Raw genomic sequence first — 20,172 nt, 5'->3', positions numbered from 1 at the left:
CTTGCTCCCTCTCAGAAGAGGAAGAGGCAAGCAGGTTTAGACATTGCCACAGCTCCTACGGTCTCTAAGAAAGCAAGATTGAGTAGGGGTTTGGACTCCCCAAGCGATAGCTCGCAGGAGGAAGAGGAGTCTACCTTCTCGGGGGACTTATCTGCAAAAGAGGAGGGAGAACTCTCTGAGGAGGAGGATGATACTCCCTCGGTGCAGTCTAGGGTTTTCCCTGTGGAGTACTATTCTAAACTCCTTCCTAAGGTTCTTAGGGAACTGGATTTTGCGACCACTCCTAAAGAGAAAGCAGAGTTAGACCCGGACTTGCCTTCAGGTTCGGGGAAAATTATGCCCAAAGTGGGGGTTGCTCAGACTGGCGTGCCCTTGCCCACCCCCTTTTTTAGTTTGATTAAGGCGGAGTGGGAGCATCCGGCTAAGCCGAAATCCAATCCACATTTGTTTTCTAAACCGTATGTTTTGAGCCCAGAGGCTACGAAGCGTCTGAAATTGCCCCTAGTGGACGATCCTGTGAATAGTTTATTATCCACATCGGTTTTGCCTATGGATGCGGATGGGCTACCCAAGGATGCTTGTGATAGGCGAATGGAACAGGCACTGCGAAAAAACTTTGAAGCTTCTGCCTGGTCCATCCGGGCTTCTTCGGCGGGCTCGCTGTTTGCACGCGCAGTGTATACATGGGCTTCTAATCTGGCATCCGCGGATAGTGATGCGCCAAAAGAGTTCAAGGATGAACTCAAGAAAATAGCCCTGGGCACAGCATTTATCGCAGATGCGACTCTGGACGCTATGCAGTTGTCCGCTAGGGCAGTGGCCTGCAGTGTAGCAGCGCGCAGGAACGTCTGGCTTCGAACCTGGGATGCTGATGCAGCTGCGCAGGCTAGACTGGCAGCTGTTCCGTTTAAGGGCGTTAGTCTCTTTGGGGACGAATTGGAACGCTTCTTGATTGAGTGGGAAGGACAAGAAGAAGGTCTTGCCTTCTAAAAGGAAGGATTTTAAGTCTAAGAAACCCTTCCAGCCCTTTCGGGACTCTAAGAAATTCTCCCGGCCTGCGCCCTTTAAGCCCTTCCGAGGAAAGTGGCAGTCTCGCAGTAGGGATACCAAACCTTTCTCTAGCCGTAGTGACAAGGGAAATAAGAGTGACTCCAAAAAGGGAGGGTCACAATGACTATGCCACAAGGCCGGAACTGCTTCCTATCGGAGGGCGTCTACAGTTTTTTGCGGCTCAATGGAAGGCATCGGCTGCAGATCAATGGGTGATCGACACGGTGTCCAAGGGCTACGCATTGGAACTAGAAGTTTTTCCCACCTCGGAGGTTTCGTCCAGTCCTGAGGAAGCAGGATCCGATCAGGCACCAGGGGATGCTGGGCGCTATCCAGCATCTACTGGACATCAGGGCTATAGAAACGGTACCCTTGGCTCAGAGGGGTCTAGGGGTGTACTCCATCTTGTTCCTGGTTCCGAAGCAGAATGGCGATACCTGAGCTATTCTGGACTTAAAATGGGTCAACCGATTTGTCAAAACCAAAAAGTTCCGGATGGAGACGTTGCGTCCCATTCTTCTGGCAGTGCAGGAGCGAGAGTTTCTAACGTCCATCGATCTGTCCGAGGCCTATTTACACGTGCCTATTCGACCAAGTCACAGGCGGTTTCTCAGGTTCGCTTACGATGGAAGGCACTTCCAGTACCGGGCTTTGCCGTTCGGACTCAAGTCTTCCCCGCGAGTGTTCACGAAGATCCTGGTGGCGTTGGTTGCTCAGTTACGGATGGGGGGCGTGGCTCTTCATCCGTACCTGGACGATTTGTTGGTCAGGGCCTCTTCGTACCAGCAGAGCCTGGAGGACACCGAGCGGACTATTCAGGTTCTGCAGGACCACGGGTTTGTGGTCAACAGGGCAAAGAGCAATCTTACTCCCACGCAAGAGATAGTGCATCTGGGTGTCCTGATCGATACTCGGAGGCACAGAGTGTTCTTGTCGGAAGGACGACAGGTGAAACTCAGATCCTTGTTGGAGGAGGTGTTGGCACTGACTCAGGTTCCTGTGATGACTCTGGCAAAATTGCTAGGGGTTCTGGTATCTTGCCAGGATGTGCTGTCTTGGGCGCATTTCCATTTGCGGCCCCTGCAACGCTTTCTGCTTCCTTATCAGAACATGATAGCTCGCAAGTTGCACAGGATGGTGATTCTCCCACCGGAGCTGAGGCGACGACTCCAGTGGTGGCTGGAACCTTTCCGCTTTCAACAAGGGGTCGCTATGAAGGAACCGCAGAGGATAGTGGTGACGACAGATTCCAGTCTCTCCGGCTGGGGAGCGCACTCTCAAGGGGTGATGTGTCAAGGTCAGTGGTCTCTGCTGGAGTCTCGACAGAGCATCAACCTGTTGGAGCTGCGGGCGATTTGTCTGGGGTTGTTACGCTTCAGGGGTGTCACGTGTTGGTGAAGACAGACAACGTGACAGCGAAAGCCTATGTCAACCGACAAGGCGGGACCAGAATCAGGAAACTGCAGCGAGGCCAACAGCCTGCTGAGTTGGGCAGAGAGGTATCTCTTGTCCATAAAGGCGGTGCATGTAGCCGGGAAAGACAATGGGCTGGCGGACTGGCTCAGCCGTCAACGGCTGGATCAGACGGAATGGTCTCTGGACACGAGAGTCTTCCAGGCTCTTCAACGCAGATACGGCAGAGTGGCTGTGGACTTGTTTGCAACCGCGGACAATCGTCAAGTGCAGTGGTTCTTTGCAAAACAGAGACACGATCAGGTGGAGGGCGTAGACGCTCTCAACTGCAACTGGCCGGACGGCCTGCTGTACGCCTTTCCGCCACTGCAACTGATTCCTCGTTTGGTGAACAAGGGTCTTCAACAATCCGCGGCGCTGGTGCTGATTGCCCCCTTCTGGCCGAGACGGGGGTGGTTCCAGGATCTCTTGCGACTGTCGACGGAGAAGCCTTGGCGTCTTCCAGTATCCGAGACGCTACTGACGCAAGGGACAGTACTCCACCCTCAACCGGACATGTTGCAGTTAACTGCGTGGAGGTTGAGCGGTCGCAGTTACTTAAGTTGGGGTTTGACTCAACAGTGATTGACACTATGCTGGCATCTAGGAAGGGTTCTACCACTCGGGTGTATAATAACACTTGGCAGGTGTTCTCCAGTTGGTGTGCAGAAAGGGGCTGGGATCCTTTGAAGTTACCTGTTCGGAAGCTGTTGCTGTTCCTGCAGGAGGGCTTGGATAAGGGGCTGGCCACTAATACCCTTCGTAGACAGGTGGCGGCTATTTCGGCGGTGCGTGGAACTCGAAAAGGGGGTTGCTTGACACTGCATCCACATGTTAAACGTTTTTTGAGGGGGGTGTCTTTGTTAAATCCCCCTACAGCACATAGGTTCCCTACTTGGAAGTTAAATGTGGTGTTGAAGGCGTTGTGTCATGCGCCTTTTGAGCCCATGGCCACCTGTAGTTTGAGAGACCTTACCCTTAAAACATTGTTTTTGGTGGGGATAACTTCGGCCCGCAGAGTATCTGAGTTGCAGGCCTTGTCCGTAGATAAGGACCTTTGTACCTTCCATAACGACAGGGTGGTGTTAAGACCTGATCCGACGTTTGTCCCTAAGGTAAATTCAGTGTTTCACCGCTCACAGGATGTGGTTTTGCCTTCGTTCTGTCCTAATCCCAAACACGAGAGGGAGGAGGAGTAGCACCGGTTAGATGTGAGGCGGGCCTTGAGTTTTTATATAGATAGAACCAAGGACTTTAGGAGATCGGAGTCTTTGTTTGTTTCCTTTAATTCCCCCTCGCGGGGAAAACCAGTTTCTGCTTCTACTCTGAGCAGGTGGTTGGGGCAGTGTATTTCGTCTGCATATACAGCGTCAGGGCTGGAGCCTCCAGGAGGCGTCATGGCGCATTCCCTACGGGGAGCGGCTACGTCTGCAGTATACAAGTCCTTCTCCTCTCTAGAAGGCATCTGTAGGGCAGCCACCTGGAGTTCTGTCCATTCCTTCACCAGGCATTATAGGGTGGATAGGTGGGCAGCGGCTGAAGCGGCCTTTGGTCGCAGGGTATTACAACAGGTCATACACTGAAGGTAGAGGTCCCCACCCAGGGTACATATTGCTTTTGTATGTCCCAGCAGTTTAGGACCGTCCCACTACCATGGACCACCGGAGAACGGAAGATTGGAAGCTCTTACCGTGAAGCTTCCTTCTCGGTGGTCCTGGAATGGGACGGTCCATCCCACCCAGTGTATTATTTCCGTCAAGCGGAGGTTGGTTCTGACTGTTTACCATTACTTCTGCTGTTTGCAGTTATTAAAATGGAGTTGCATCAGTATGGTCTCCGTGTGGTTTGTTACCATGATGCAGAATTTTGTTTTATAGATCCAGGTCGATGGGGGAGCATGGCTGTTCTATGGACTGAGGAGTTCCTAAGGGAGCGGCCCCTCCCCCAGGCCGGATCAAGCGATCAACGACCCTGTTCCGGAGGAGAAGCCTACTCCCAGCAGTTTAGGACCGTCCCACTCCAGGACCACCGAGAAGGAAGCTTCACGGTAAGAGCTTCCAATCTTCCGATATCTTTTGAGTGAAAGAGACAGATTCAAATCAAGTGCATACCTGCCTGAGTGCATTCTTCTCTGGAATGATTTTCCTAGGGGGTTCATCATTGTTACAATCTTCTCTTTCAGAGGAATTCTATGAACAAGGAGAAAAGAAAATAATAATAATAATTAATGTATTCCATCCCCCAACAAGAAAGTAAGAGAAGCTGATGTTTCCAACAACAGTACCTTCTCTTTCATAGGCTAATTTCTTTTAAGAGCTATTTTTTTGGTATTTTAATATCTACATCTGAATGAATCTGAAACATGAATTCTCAGAACATATCAAGAATCACTTAATAAAAGCAATGTATTACTACTATATTATCCATACAATTAAATAGGCTATCAAAATATTGCAGTCAGATATTCTCCAAGTTCAATCCAGGCCTTTTTTTGAGCAGGAATGTAGAGGAATGCAGTTCCGGTAGGCTAATATGGAATAATATGTGGCCTAATATGGAAATGAGTTCTTGTTGGGCTTTTTCTACAAAAAAGCCCTGGTTGTACTTATATAAGTGCTGATAATTGCTGTGATTTTACATACAGCTTTAATCCCACTGCTGTTACAATGGTAATACACTGTGTACCCATTCCTGAAGGCATCTTTAAACATATTTGAACATTCGTTTATGTAAAATTTCCAGTTGCTCAGTGCCTTCAGTGTCTACTAGTTGTGATAATGGTACAGGAACATAGCAAACTTGCTCTCATTGGTCCATGTAGCTTAGTATTGTCTACTCCAATTGGCAGTGGCTCTTAGTCTCAGACAGATTTACAACAGTCTCAGACTGTTGGATGCAGTCAGTGTGCTATAATTGGTTAGACTAGGATCAGTGAGATCTGGGTTCAGATTCACACTGCACTGTGAAGCCTTGGCCCAGTCACTCAATGTTACCCTAATCTACAGCAAAAATCATTGTAAGACTAAAACTGGCAAGGAAGGAAGGAAGGAAGGAAGGAAGGAAGGAAGGATCGAATAATATAAGACACTGAGCTATAGCCCCTACCACTGAACTACAGCTCCTACCAAATATGCCATGATTTTGAAAATGACAAAGTCACACCTATCTTTCCTCCAAAAAATTTCTTCCATCACAGCTGTGTGATAGAAATAAGGGTTGCAGACAAGATACAATTCATTAGTATTAGTTACATGCCTCTCCTACAGAATGCCCAGACTGGCTAAGACATGCTTCCCATAACTACTTCTATTTGTGCAATGCCCACTCAGCTTCAGTTATGGAACTGCATCAAATAACTCATACCATTCTCTACTGCACTGGTCTTCTATCTTTTCAGATGAGCATTACATAGCAAGAAGCCAGACTGATGAGCTTACCATGTATATGTAGCAGACCAGATAGGAGACCAAGCAAGCCAGGGACAGAAAAATACAACCCAGCAACCCTTACTATCATGAGTAGCAAGCCAAAGGTTAAAGACATGAAGGTATCCTTCATTGAGTGACCTTATCTCATAATTTCACTTTCTAAAAGACCCAAAAACACAAAAACAGGGACTCACAACTCAGCAGGTGAAGGATGTACAATCCAACTTGACATTCTAAACCTATGAGTTGAAGATCACTGCTCCAGTACAGCGCTAGATATTACTAAGTTTACAGCACTTCAAGTAAATGTAATAGGCATTATTTTTGTATCTATCATTTCAAGTTTGAGTACTTTCCAAACAAGCATTTCAAGATCAGAAAGTGGAGTTTTAAAAGATAGCATGTACCACTGAAGAATAAAGCCCTTCAGAATTGTAGACACAAGAAAATGTGATATTACTGCTTGGTGTTTTGATAATATTTGTTATACACAGATCCTAGGTTTTTTAGAGGAAGACAGAATTCCTGCTCAGACTAATCCAAAATGAAGAAAAAAGGGGTAGGCTGTGATGAATTGGGAATGAATAGATAACAGATTACCATTTGCTGTCTGTAGTGTTCTGTTTTAAAAGTGTATTTGAAGGATGGATCTGAAACAATAAAAGAACAGGAGAACAAGATTCAAGATAGATAGATTCAGGTGGGAAGCTGTGACGGTCTGAAGCAACAGAAAAAAGTTAAGAGTCCAATGGTGCCATTAAGACCAACATGCTTTCGTCACTATCTGAGGAAGTGTGCTTGACACACGAAAGCTCATATCCTGAATAAAACTTTGTTAGTCTTAAAGGTACCACTGGACTCTTAACTTTGTTCTATTGCTTCAGACCAACACAGCTACCTACCTGGCTCTGTCTTCTTCATGGAAGGCACCACATTTAGCTGCAAGGAAACTCCACCAACCTTACAAAGATTCAAGATAGAAAAAGGATAGATTATTTCACAAATAAGATACAATTTTGGGAATGGAAGCCAATGGGAATGGAATGGGAAGAACAAACATGGAAGAAAGTGAACGAAGAAATATTCACTGTACTTTTAGACTTCTAAGTGAACACTACTAATAGCAACATATTTCAGAAAAGGATTTCTTCTTTGCAGCCCATTTTCCTCTTGCTCCATTAGCCTTCCTTCCAGGTTGGCCTCAGTACCAAAAGCCATGGAATTCAATAGCCTTTGTTTCCTGTCCCAACATGCTTCAAGTTTACCAATTTCTTCCTTGAAAGTAAACAGCTAATTTGAAGCCTTTGTTTAATTCATTATCTTTATAGGTGGCAAGACTAAGAGGTTGGCTGAACAAAGACCAGACATTGACTGCCAAGTGCATATGGTGGCTCACAGCTTGCCATCACCCCATTCTACTGCACCAACACAGCAGACTATTAAAGTGGAGCGCTGCTCATGCACTTTTGTCAGCAAGTTAAGTTACGCTTGGCAAAAGGCTGAAAGTCTACAAAACGTTAGACTCCTTAAGAAGCAGCAAAAAATGGAACTGAGGCTTAGAAAATGGAAATCCTTCTTCCCCTCATGGGCAGACAATAAGCTTAAGAATATTTCTTAGTTATTATTTGCATACGTCCAGTTGCAAGTGCTTCTCAATAGTAGGTATCTTTTAACTCTACCATGTACCTTAGAATGATACTCATACCTTTGCTTCAGGAGGGCAATCTCCTGGCAAAAGGCCCTCCTACTTGCCTTCACCTTTGGTTTGGGCTAACAAGAGAAGTGGTGGAAGTGGAAACAATGCTGGCCTATGTGCCAGTGTCAGGTCTGGGCAAAAACTTGTATGTGATGTTAGCAGAAGAAACTTTAGGATTATACCACAGAGTTTCTACAGCAGTGACACACCGACATCACAGACAGACTTCTGGCTGGATTGGCATTGCACATAGTCCAATGTCATTTCCGCTTCTTGCCTCATCCCCAGAGCATACAGAGTTGCCTGGCCACCGTTTGGCATCCCTCTTCTTCTTTGAGCTACATGCTGAGCACACACAATAAACTCATTGCTGGAGATTTACTTCAGCAAGAAGGTGATGTACTCAGAATAGCAACAAAAAATTACTGATGTCTTCCAAGGACCAATAAAGGGCTGCCAGTAGTGAAGTTCAAAAACCTTATATATAGTATTTCAGCAACAATGACAGGGTGTGCATCAAAAGTCTCCAGGAGCATTGCTACAGAGAGACATTAAGTTACCAAAAGTTACAAGTGGAAATTCAAGAAACAAAAGTGGATGAAAATTCAGACAACTCTGACCCTGACTTGGATAGCCCAGGCAAGCCCAATCTTACCATATCCTGGAAGCTAAGCAGGGCTGACCTTGGCAAGTACTTGGATGGGAAACTTCCACGGAATACCAGGGCTGGGAAACATCCAAGCCCCACCAGGTCACCAGAAGTCAACAATGACTTCCATGCACACACGTACAAATGTACACATGAAAATATTCACCAAAATAATTTAAAAATCCAGACAACTCTGTGACTAAATTTATTTTCATGACTGAGGCTGTTTTCCTTGACAGGCTTCCTTATGAAAGTAAGATGAGGCAAGCTGGCTCATACTGTAATATATGGAGTCTCTCAAAAGCAGGCCTTGCACAACCTGTGCATCTTCATCCATGGACCTCAGGGCACAACTATGAATCTTTCCTGAGATGAGTTTAGCTCAGGATATATACTCTTGTGATCCTTGTCCGTATCTATATAATGGGTATGACATGGAAGAAAAAAACTGATTAGGGAAGACAGACACGGATGTTTTAATTTCCCTAAGCTCTCTGATTGCACAAGATTTCCATGGAATATGCAGTACATAACAACATCCAGAGCTCTCCAGAAAATTAGGGAGAAGCTGAAAAGGTGAATGAGGGTTGAGATTCTCATTCTTAAATTAAATAGGTAAGCAGCAATTTAAGTGCTAGCAGTGAGGCAGATTTCTGTTTCCCGAAGCTGATATGAGAATAACAGGCTACTATGACTGTTCTGTATTCTTAGAAGGGAAAATAGGCTATTAAAGAGTCTTGGCAGATCTCATTTGTGTAAAAAAGACTTCATCCTGTAATTAATGGAATACTCTTGCATGGCATGGAGCCACCCTAACACCCAGTGCACCATTTTTTTACTACGAATGTCATCACAGACACCCAAAATGCCCGTTGTTCAGTATAAGCATCTACATTGCTGTATTTAGAATTTCTTATAGCCTGCCCATCGAAACCAACAAGACGATCAGATGTAATAGATGGATAAAAGCATTCCAAAGGACTCTCGTCTGAAAAGAGGCATCTTTAAGACTGCCTCTTTTCTCACAGCAGGCATCACAACCATGCCAAGTGGGGAGGTGCTTATAATTTTTTTCTAGGGGTGGGAGGAAAGGTATAAGCATCTACATTGCTGTATTTAGAATTTCTTATAGCCTGCCCATCGAAACCAACAAGACGATCAGATGTAATAGATGGATAAAAGCATTCCAAAGGACTCTCGTCTGAAAAGAGGCATCTTTAAGACTGCCTCTTTTCTCACAGCAGGCATCACAACCATGCCAAGTGGGGAGGTGCTTATAATTTTTTTCTAGGGGTGGGAGGAAAGGGACTGCCCTAGCCAACTCTAATTATAAAGCCATATAGATACAGCACTTTTTCAAGCGTGCATGTGTATGAGAGTGAAAGAAACTGTGTCTATGCATAGAACACTTCTTTATGCTTTCAAATCCTTAATCCTGTTTGGAGCTGTCAGTGGGGGTTAATGGAAGCTTTGGATAGGAGAATTCCAATCTGGTTGGCAGATGGATAGGTCGGTTATAGCTGCATAACTATGTCTTGCCTGCAGGCACAATTCAGAACACTGTTAAAGCAATATAAAGTCGCTGTCAAGCTGAACCATTTGGATCGGTAGCAAGGAGAGATAATAATAAAAGGAGTTCATTTCTGGGCCTTGCGCGTTCCTGCTAGTATGCAGAAACTGATTAATTGTTGTCATGTGCTGGTCGGCTGTACCTCCAATTCCTACTTCTGGAGTAGATTTTGCATGCTAATATAATCATTCTCCCTCCTGAGACATTAGCAAATAATCAAATGAAAAACAGGATCATAATTTACTGAGATTCGGGCAATTCTCTATGCAAATTTGACTTGTTATTGCTGCTGCCTCGTTAATCTGAATGCCTTTGACAAACTCCTTTGATTTATGAACTCATGACAACTCCAATGTGTATATATTTTGCTAGATTGACATTACCATTAAGAGTGGGTGGACTGAGCTCACATGAATGGCTGATTTTATTCGCTGGTGTCGGCTGCTCAACAGCTGAGCATCTCCTTTGCACAAAGCCCCCAAGCACAAGGCTCTTCCCATCTTCCCATCCATTCATCATCTCGATGTTAATTGGCCCAGGCTTTAAGCAAATTTTCAACACGATTTAAAGGCATGATGACACTGATTACTGACCCTCTGCCATACGGTGCCTATTGATTAACCTGACAGAGATGATGAGCTTGAGGGAAACTAGGTGTGTGGGGACCTCAAAGGGAAAAAATATATTGTTTATGTAGGCAAAACACTTGTCATGATCCCAGAGGCCAGAATTTGTGCAGCATTGGCCTTTAAAACATGATATTGCCGTTAAAGCTTCCAACCAATAAGCAAAATTCATACTGCTTTGGAGTGCAGAAAACAACTTACAAACTTGACACGTGAAGTCCCTATTTTAGCAGAGCTCCCAGTGAAAAGTAAACCTCTTGTAAACAACTAGGGCTTATGCAACCCAACATCTATGAATACACAGTAGTTCAACATCAACGTTAAAGGGGGGGGAGGGGAAATGGAGATATTGGTAGGGATTATGTGTGTGTTGCTTCACATGAACATTTCTGAAACACAACAGCAGCAGCCAGTTTACAACTAATTTCATAAGTAGCCTAAGGACAATCTAAAGGTCAAACACAACATTCCAGATATTTTGGTAGGCTCACTCTGTTTCCAGGTATTATAGGAGAGTTATTTGCAACTGGATTGCATTGTCCTGTGGGATAATACAAAAGGTAAGAATGCTAGAAAAAAATCATTTGAATTACTTTCACAACTCTGCTACAGTATATAGATTGAAGGAGTGGAAAAAATGCCTATCTAATGGTTGCAGGAGAGTAAAAATTCAGTAGTCCCTTTCCAATAACCTCTGTAAGTGATAGATGAGTCCAAGAGTCTTGCTACTGTAAAGGGACCGATAGCATCCCGATTTCATAAATGCAGTCTGGCAGTTTATAAATCTCAGCTATTTCAAAAGCTGTAGTATGAAAACTGACTGTTCCTGCCAAAACAAACATATACATCGTCACAAAAATTATGGGCTCAACACCCAATTAAACCATTGAGGATGCTTCCGTTTCAGGTACTAAGAAGACCAAGTCCTTGTGTGCAGCAAGTAGCATTTGCAATGCTAGTGCTCTGGATAGAAGAACAAGGGTGACAGAATCAAACCACAAGATCAAACTGCAGAGCAGTTCTGACCCACAGAAATTATCCTCAACAAGAGGGATATGGAGATATGGATCATAGCATTTCTTCTTCTGATTTGCCCACATCGTTTGTGCATTTCTTCTTCTGATTTGCCCACAGACAACTCAGTGCAATAAGTGTGAGATGCAGGCTGCAGTTCCTTGCTTCATGTTAAAAAAAATGCTTGTTATCTATAAAAGGCTTCTATTTCAGCTAATTTGGCTTCCAATTCAAAATATAACTGTTTCATGCTAATGCAAAAAAGCATTCCCAGCTTTGATAGGATTTTGGACTACTACAGAAATTCAGTTGTTCACTGAGCTATTCAGATACATTTTCAAGAACCAAAGTAGCAATTAGCATGATGTGCGCGTGTGATTGTACCATCCTTTTCTATGTTTCTTCCCTAGGGGCTCAGATATTCTATTAAGTTAATACCATACACACATATTTTTTCTAGCCATTTCTAAAAATGTCACATTAACATGCTTCATTGCCATGAAACAGGATATCAAAATTTCTTTCAAAGTCAGAGCGCTATCAATTATGTGATTTCCTGATCATTCTTAGTAGATAATTTATTGAAAAATTAAGATAAAATGGTTTAAAAACTTCAGCATTCTGTTCTTGCATGTCTAAAAGCCATATGTATGAAAATAATAAAAAAATTCAAAAATTTCAGAAGGATCTGAGATTAATAGTTTGATTTTCTTTTTAAGTAAAAGAGTCTAGATGCTTTTATGAGTAGGAAGGAGTGCCTAATAACTAGCATGCCTCTAAGAAGTGAGCCCTGTTTCCCATTTCTAAGAATTTAAGAGGAAACAACTAGTACATGTTAAAATACTTAAATGAAGCTACCTAGTAACGGCCTTTTAGATTCATTTCTGCTAGCATCTTATTTACACAAGCCTTACATCCAGAGAGCCATTGAATATAATTTTCCACATATTAAGGAAAGAACATTTGCTTCTGCTAATCAGGACATCTGGTTATTTTTGTAGCTCAGACATCTGCATTAGGCAGAGCTGTTTCTTAATTTCGCCTAACAAGAGGTTAGATTAGAGCTACAGAAACATTAAGGAATCAAAATGTTTTTTTGAATATTCTATTTTAAATGTAAAGAACAGTTCAAATACTTACTTTATTCTGGACTACAGATCCTTTATAACTGAAAAATCAAAGTCTTTCACAGTATAGCTCTGAACCATCCTTAAGCATGGACAATAATGGTCAATTTTTTATTACATCTTAAGTTACCATCAGTATTCTGTAGCTTCTCCCCCATGGTAATACTTTGGTGTTTTCCAAATTCATCTTTAAAGCTGCTGCTGCCAACTGCAGTTGTGATTGGTGTGTTTAAAAGAGCAAAATGTTGTTAAACACAATTCGTGGACTTAAGTTTAGCCTGAAAAAACTGTATATAAAACAATATCTCCCCCCCCAAAAAACCCCACATGCAACTGCCATGACTGCTTGCTTGTCTGCTCTGTTTTTACCTCATTTGAACATGCAACAAACTGAATTTGAACATATAAAAGAACCAAATCAAAGAAATAGTCACTTCCATTCTTCTCTTGGTCATGTCCCTTTAAACATTTAGGACCACTGGTGAAGGCTAAAATGAGTTATTTGTTTGAGCTCACGTTCCAAGTGGTAAAGAACAGCAGAAAGCAGGTTATGAACCTACCGTAACATGCCAAAGAAGTGTCAAAAACATTTTTCTACCACTGACAAGAGTTAGCAGAAAACAACCAGTCTGGGGAGTTTCCTTTTTAAAAAACCTTTTTATTTATTAAAATTCTCTAGACAGATTTTCTTTCTGTGCTCAGTATTTATTATTGCTTCATCTGCATAGGAACTGCAGGCACTTGATAAATGAATTATGAGCTTGGCTAGTTTCTCTACTCACTCTAAACCCTCTCTTCAAATACTATTTCCTAACTTCTGCCACAAAATTTCTAACTGAAGCATACATAATAAAGACTTGCTACACACTATGTTAAGATTTCAAACCCAATCACCCATAAGTTACCAGGAAAACATATTTATTACCACCTTTAGGTTCTAATCAACAGAGAACATACTTTACACTCTCTATGCGCTTTGTTGCCTTACGTTCCAAAGTAAGTCACCCCACCTATAACTACAAGATCATCTTTGAGCAGATGGCAATAATGGGCCACAGCCAAGGCTTGAAAATGGCAGCTGGGCCATTACACTTGGATGACCCTGCCAGCAAAGACGAGGATTTGGACATAAAGCTCAGCACAAATGAATCTTTGCAATATGCAATAGAAAATGGGGATTTCATAACTCAAGAACGGACAGTTTTGGTTTCAATCTCTCTTAGCCCATCTTTCTTGCAAAGCGGACCTACTTTATCTTGTGATTTCCTGATGGAAATCTCTGCTATTGGTTAGTTCTGTACTGGACCACTGTGCTGTGTTCCTTTAACTTCTCTTGTCTCTTCTGTGAAATATCTAAGCCCTGCCACAAGCTGATCTTCGACATGCTTTCCCCAATACCAAATTTTATTTTCCTCTCGCAACTTGCAATCTAATTTTGTGTCCATTCTTGTTCATCCCTCTTCCTACTAATCACATTTACTGGCCTGTCAAATTAAACGTGCAAAAATCAAGCCATAATTTAGTATCTGCAATTATGAATATTCTTCTAGATTTAAGTATGGAAATTACCGCAGCTGTCTGAAGTAAGGATTCACACATAGTCATTTTACAACAAAATTCAATCCCATTCAGAAAAACATCTAGTATGACAAAAGCTTATACATATATTGTATATGGCTTTAGAAACATATGAAAAATTGTTGAATTTTTTGGAAGATGCACAGCAATAAGACATACCAGGAAAACCTGCCATTTCCACCCCCCCCCCCCACACTCCACCCCCAGCATTGTGCAGTAATTAAAAGTGGCTGTTGGGCCAGGCTAAGGGGGCAGCTGACTCTCCACACTAGCAAACCAAGATAGCTGACTACTAATGTGTTGTGTTTGTGCATTGTGTAATCATTGTTCCTTGAGTAATCAAACAACTGCAGTATGGATGAACTGGATTATGTTCACATCATATTTCTATGCCTCACTTCCAATAAGATTTTTTTGGTATCCAAAGAAAAGTATACTACTTTAATCCAGTGTCTCAAAATCCACTATTCACAATATCTTGCTCAGACATGAATGGCCTATTAAACCTACAACATATCTGTTTTAGTTAACTTCTGGGAGGGGAGGGGACCAGGAGAGAAACAAAATGTACTTAAATGCTGGGCTTCCCCCCACCCTTGAGCTGAATGCCTTTCATCCAATAAGACATTCAAAGCAGTGACCCAGCAAATGGATTGAAAAAGCAATCTTCCGTCTGAGTGCCACATTATCCTTCCTATTCAGTATTCTCTGTGAGAGATCTCAATCAGCTGGGTGCGTGTGTAAGAGACAGCGCAGCCCATTGCTGGGTTAATTAAACATTTGACTTTAACACCCTCCCATCATTAAGCAAATAAAAACAGATAATTCAAACCACACTTCATACACAAGGTACACAACACACGTCAAAAATTAAGAGACCCCCCCAGACCCCCTGGGGAGTTCCTCTGGGGAGATAATCAGTTTAAATCTTAGCTGGTTTATCAATTATTCTATTGATTAAAGTGGGATGATTATGCAAGGCTACCCACATGGGATAAATGTCAGAGGAAGACAAACTCTGAAGGTTCAAAGACTTCCAAAAGGAAGAGACCAATATGAACTCATTACAACTCACTTGAGATACACAGATGGGTTAATTTTGTTTTGTTTTGTTTCAGGGTAACAGAAGTGATCACAGTGCAATAATATGCTATCTCAGATAAATGTTAAAAATGCATGCCATGGAATTTAGGCATATTTTCTCTTTGTTTTCAAACAGAAAACCAGTACTTGACATATTTTATAGATGCCAGTTCTACAACGGAACAAGGACAGAATTTTTTCTTCCTGATCACAGTCTCTTAAGAATCTAACAGTACCTTTATATGGAACAACCAATTGAGCTTGGTAAGAAGATCAACAATGGCACTAGACTTCTCTTCATTGGCATCCCACATTTAAAAAAACCCAAAAAACTAAATGCCTAAAAATGAAAGAAACTCTACTTTAAAAAATCAGATTTTAACTAAATTGTACTTTGTAACAACACATAAGATGGCATGGGGGATGCTAAACAAAAAGGAAGCAGGGCTACTATCAACATAGTGCAGCTTTAACAGGAAGAATAGTACAATAAATGAATGAGGGGAATTCTACTTACTATAACCCATCTGATTTTCTAAAGTCCAAAATGAAAAAAAGATTGAGCCTGTCGGGGGAGGGTGGGATATAAATCTGATAAATAAATAAATAATAAAAATGAGGGGGGAAATTACAAACCTTTGATAATTTAAATCTAAAGCTGTGGACCCTTCAGGTATAAATTCGAATTCCACACAAATACTCAAAGCTATTTCCAGATTTGGGGTGCCAATTTGGTCTTTATGACACAATATTAAAAAATCCCCTGTCACAGTGTTAAGCCAAATATTTATTTACCAATAGTGTTGCCAGCTCCGCGTTGGGAACTACTTGAAGATTGGGGCAGGGGGAGCCTGAGGAGGTTTGGGGAGGTAAGGGAAGTAGAGTCCACTTTCTAAATTAGCCATTTTCTTCACTGATCTGTCGCCTGGAGATTATTTATAATTCCAAGCGATCTCCAGGCACCACCTGGAGGCTGGCAACCCTACTTATCAAAATGCCTATTACAGTATTGAACTGCATTGTTAAACTACTACTTCTGCTTCAGCAAGATAACAGTGAAGTTTATAGCTCTTTTTTTAAAACTCAAATACATGGCGTTTTCCTTTCTGATTACAATGTTGGTTTTAACTGTTAGGGCTCTTCTCTCTCTCTCTCTCTCTCTCTCGGCTTGACTTCACGAACGAAGATTTAAGAAAGGTGCAGTAGTCCACGTCTGCTGCAATGTTGGTTTTAACCGTTAGGGCTCTTAGTAGGCAGGTAACAACATATCTGCGGGACCGCCTCTTCCCATACATTGGGTTTATATTCCACCCTCCACTCAAGAGTCTCAGAGCAGCTCATAATCTCCTTTATCTTCCTCCCCCACAACAGACACTCTATGAGGTGGGTGGGGCTGACAGGACTCTCACAGCAGCTGCCCTTTCAAGGACAACCTCTGCCAGAGCTATGGCTGACTTAAGGCCATTCCACCAGGTGCATGGAGGAGTGGGGAATCAAACCTGGTTCTCCCAGATAAGAGTCCGCACACTTAACCACTACACCAAAATGGCTCTTGGACTCTCTGGATCATCACCTACTGGTAGTCCCAACCCAAAAGATATCTGCCTAGCCTCAACCAGGGCCAGAGAGTTTTTGGCCTTGGCCCCAGCCTGGTGGAATCAGCTCCCAATAGAGAACAGGGCTCTGTGGGATCTCCTGCAGTTCTGCAGGGCCTGTAAAATGGAAAAGTGCCAGCAGACTTTTGGGTGAGGCAGCCAACACTGATCATCATCTGAACCCTCCTCCCATGATTTGCTCTAAATTGTTTGGTCATTGGACCATAATGCTTGCAGTGACCATCTGAAAACAGCAAACTGTACCATCAGATAATTTTTTAAAGGCTCTGGCCTCTGTCTTCTTTACTGCTATATAGTGCCGGGACACTGTGGAATGATTTATCAGATTGTCATTTTGTTTTAAGGGCTAAAGTTTTACAGTAGCCTAGTTTGGTTTTATTGTTGTGTTTTTATGTTGTAACCCACTCTGAACCCACTTACAGGAAGGGTGGGATAGAAATTAAATAAAATAATCAATTATCAATAATGTTGAAGGATTCTATTTACAACTCTCTTGCTTTTATCCCGTACAGCAACCATCAAAATATAGCTTAGGTGTTTTAGAGCAGCATATCCCAGCCTGAGAGTTCCAGCCTATACATGGGTTGTGAAGCCTGTTAAAGTGGATCCCAGGTTACTGCAGTTTTATTGCAAAACAATTGGGAACCCACACTTCAGAGTGCAGGAACTTGTAGCTCCACCTTCACTGATGGTGCAAAGTAATGTTCAGAGTGCTGGATGAGGAAGACATGAAATCCTCATCCATAGAAATTAGTTTTACCTGGTGCCCTCACTACTGATTTTCCAGAGGACTAGTTTTGATAGATTTAGTTCTTATTTGCTGGCAATCCTAATTGGAGCTTTTAATATCATTGTTTTATTTATATTGTTTTTATTGTGGTTTTTAAAATAATTGTTTCATTTAAATCGTAAGATACCTTGATTTCCACAGGACAGAAAAGCAGCTAATAAACATTTTAAGTAAAAAAAGTTACAGTCTTTCAGCTTCATATATTTTACCAGGTTATTATACCAATGTATTTACAAGCCTGTTATACGGGGGCTGGGGCAAGTGCATTACTTTAAGCTCTTTTAGAGGAAAGGTGGGGGAAATGTAATATTTATATCACAATATCCTAATGTATTTGTAATCATATGAATTTTTAAAGTATATAATGTCCAAAGTTATGCATATATTACTTACATTTGTACTAAAATACAGTTTAAGTTTGAAAAGGCTGCTTATATTTAATATTTAATAATCCCCCCACACCCATCATGGATTCAGTCTTGTGGTGTAGTGCTTAGAGTCTGGGAGACCCAGGTTTAACTCTGCACGTGGCCACGGGAATTTGCTGGATGACTTTGGGCCAGTCACACACACTCAGCCTTATCTACCTCACAGGGTTGCCATGCGGACAAAATGAAGAGAATGATATAACCCGCTTTCCATCCCCATTGGGGAGAAAGGGGGCTGGAAATGAAGTAAATCAATAACAACAACAAAAACTACAATAAACATTCTTAGTCTTAAGTTAATGACTTCCTTTGTAGTTTCTACCACTTGTAAGAGAATTTCAAGCACATCTGTCATCCTCATCTTGAATTGAAGTTTCACTGTTTCATCTTAACAGTCGCCCTCACCTTTCCAGGTTTCACTGCTGCTTTTTTCTTATTCTACAATTTAATGGAGAAACAAGTGGTTTTCCATGGGAAATCTGTGGTACAACATCAGAGTATGATCATTTGTGGAAGATCTTTTCCCCCAGTCAACAATCAAATCCACACGTTGCCAGATTCACAAATGCTGCAGGAAGGATGGAATCAAAATGGCTGGCACGCTTTGCTCAGCAAAATCAGCAATAAAACCCATAGGAATAGTCATTCAACAAAGGCTTGTGTCTCTCATGAAAGAACTATATGCTGTTTTATTTTTATATAAGATATGAATAGATTAAAAATAAGGTTAGGTAGTATATACAAAAAAAACCCTTACTAAAACACATTTTAATTTATGTGGAGACGATGCTTTTTACTGTATATTCCAAGCACAGGTCTGTGTATTTCAGAAAAAAACAGCTGCAAGAGGGCCAATAGGACTTTAACTATATTGGTTTTTTGACAAGCTGAAGTGCATGTGTGGCAAAGACTGCTGTTGTCCTTGTGTAGTGGGATGGTTGCCACCCTTTGAAAGCACAACTTAACCACCCCATCAAAGTGAGGCTACTTTCTCCCCAGACTACCTCAGTCAGCTCACAACCCAATCAGGAAGCTGGGGCAGAAAGTCTTTTCTTGCCTTCCTTTCTCCAAGAGCAACCATCACCTCAGGTAAAATCAGTCTCTTCCCCCCACCCCTTTGTGGTGTTGCCATGTAGCATGTCAAGTAGCCACAGTTGTGTGGGTAAGGAAATATGCAGACTCAGTCAAACAACTTTATTTCTACAAGTCACATGCTCAGGGTAACCACACGATGGGCTCTGGTTATTAGCTTTAGAGCCCTGTATGGCCTAGGACCTGCCTACCTTAGGGACCATCTCTCCCCACACATTCCCCAGAGGGTACTTAGATCTGGATCTCAAAATCTACTTACAATCCCTGGCAGAAGGAGGCCAAATTAAAGACTACTAGAGAGAGGGCCTTCTTGATTGCAGACCCCCACTGGTGGAATCAACTACCAGAGAAAGTGAGGGCCTTGTGGGACCTTGTCCAGTTCCTCAAGGCCTGTAAGCCAGCTGGCTTTCAACTGATGCTGAGCCTGTATCATAGGGAAACTGAAGAAATATTGTCACCATTTAAACTGAAATTATATGACACCAAAGAGACTAGCACCAAATTATTCTGACTGTTTTTATTATTGAATGTATAATTTTGTAATATGTATGGTTTTAATTGTTTGTTGTGGTTTTATACTGTGACCTACCCTGAGCCTGCTTCGGCGGGGAGGGTGGGATATAAATCAAACCAAATCAAATCAATAAATCAATAAAATATATCCAGCAAAATAGAGGAAAAGTTACTAACTAGCAATTCATAGCATATCTGGTTGTTGTTGGTTGCATAATGGCCCTCTCCACAGGTACACCTGCAAACATCTTTAGCATCATCCCTCTGTCATGCTTCATTTTAAATCCATGTTGTATTGACAGCCAAAAGACCAACCAACAGCTGAACCCCAAACAAAGGAACAGCTTCCCTTTTCAGACTCGTCCCCATGTGGACTCCATGGCCCTTTGCCAATCTGGGTGCCAAGCCTGCCAGAACATAGACCTTCCAATTAAAAGGTGTTATATCAAAAAGCTAACAC

At 42.3% G+C, this 20,172-nt stretch overlaps 1 protein-coding gene across 12 annotated transcripts in view; it reads right to left on the bottom strand.

Moving 5' to 3' along the window:
* Window positions 1-20,172, bottom strand: part of BTRC (beta-transducin repeat containing E3 ubiquitin protein ligase) — a 184,895-nt gene that overhangs the window by 85,695 nt on the left and 79,028 nt on the right. For 8 of the 12 annotated variants that reach the window (XM_060241799.1, XM_060241797.1, XM_060241793.1 and 5 more), the window contains one exon: window positions 4,614-4,691. The exons of the other annotated variants lie outside the window; for them this stretch is intronic. In XM_060241799.1, coding sequence (XP_060097782.1) covers window positions 4,614-4,691 — 78 coding nt within the window. The remainder of the gene's footprint in view (window positions 1-4,613; window positions 4,692-20,172) is intronic. 12 annotated transcript variants of the gene reach the window in all.

The sequence above is a fragment of the Heteronotia binoei genome, chromosome 6 (assembly GCF_032191835.1).
Source record: "Heteronotia binoei isolate CCM8104 ecotype False Entrance Well chromosome 6, APGP_CSIRO_Hbin_v1, whole genome shotgun sequence".
Lineage (NCBI taxonomy): Eukaryota > Metazoa > Chordata > Lepidosauria > Squamata > Gekkonidae > Heteronotia > Heteronotia binoei.
This window is presented reverse-complemented; position numbering and strand designations above follow the sequence as displayed.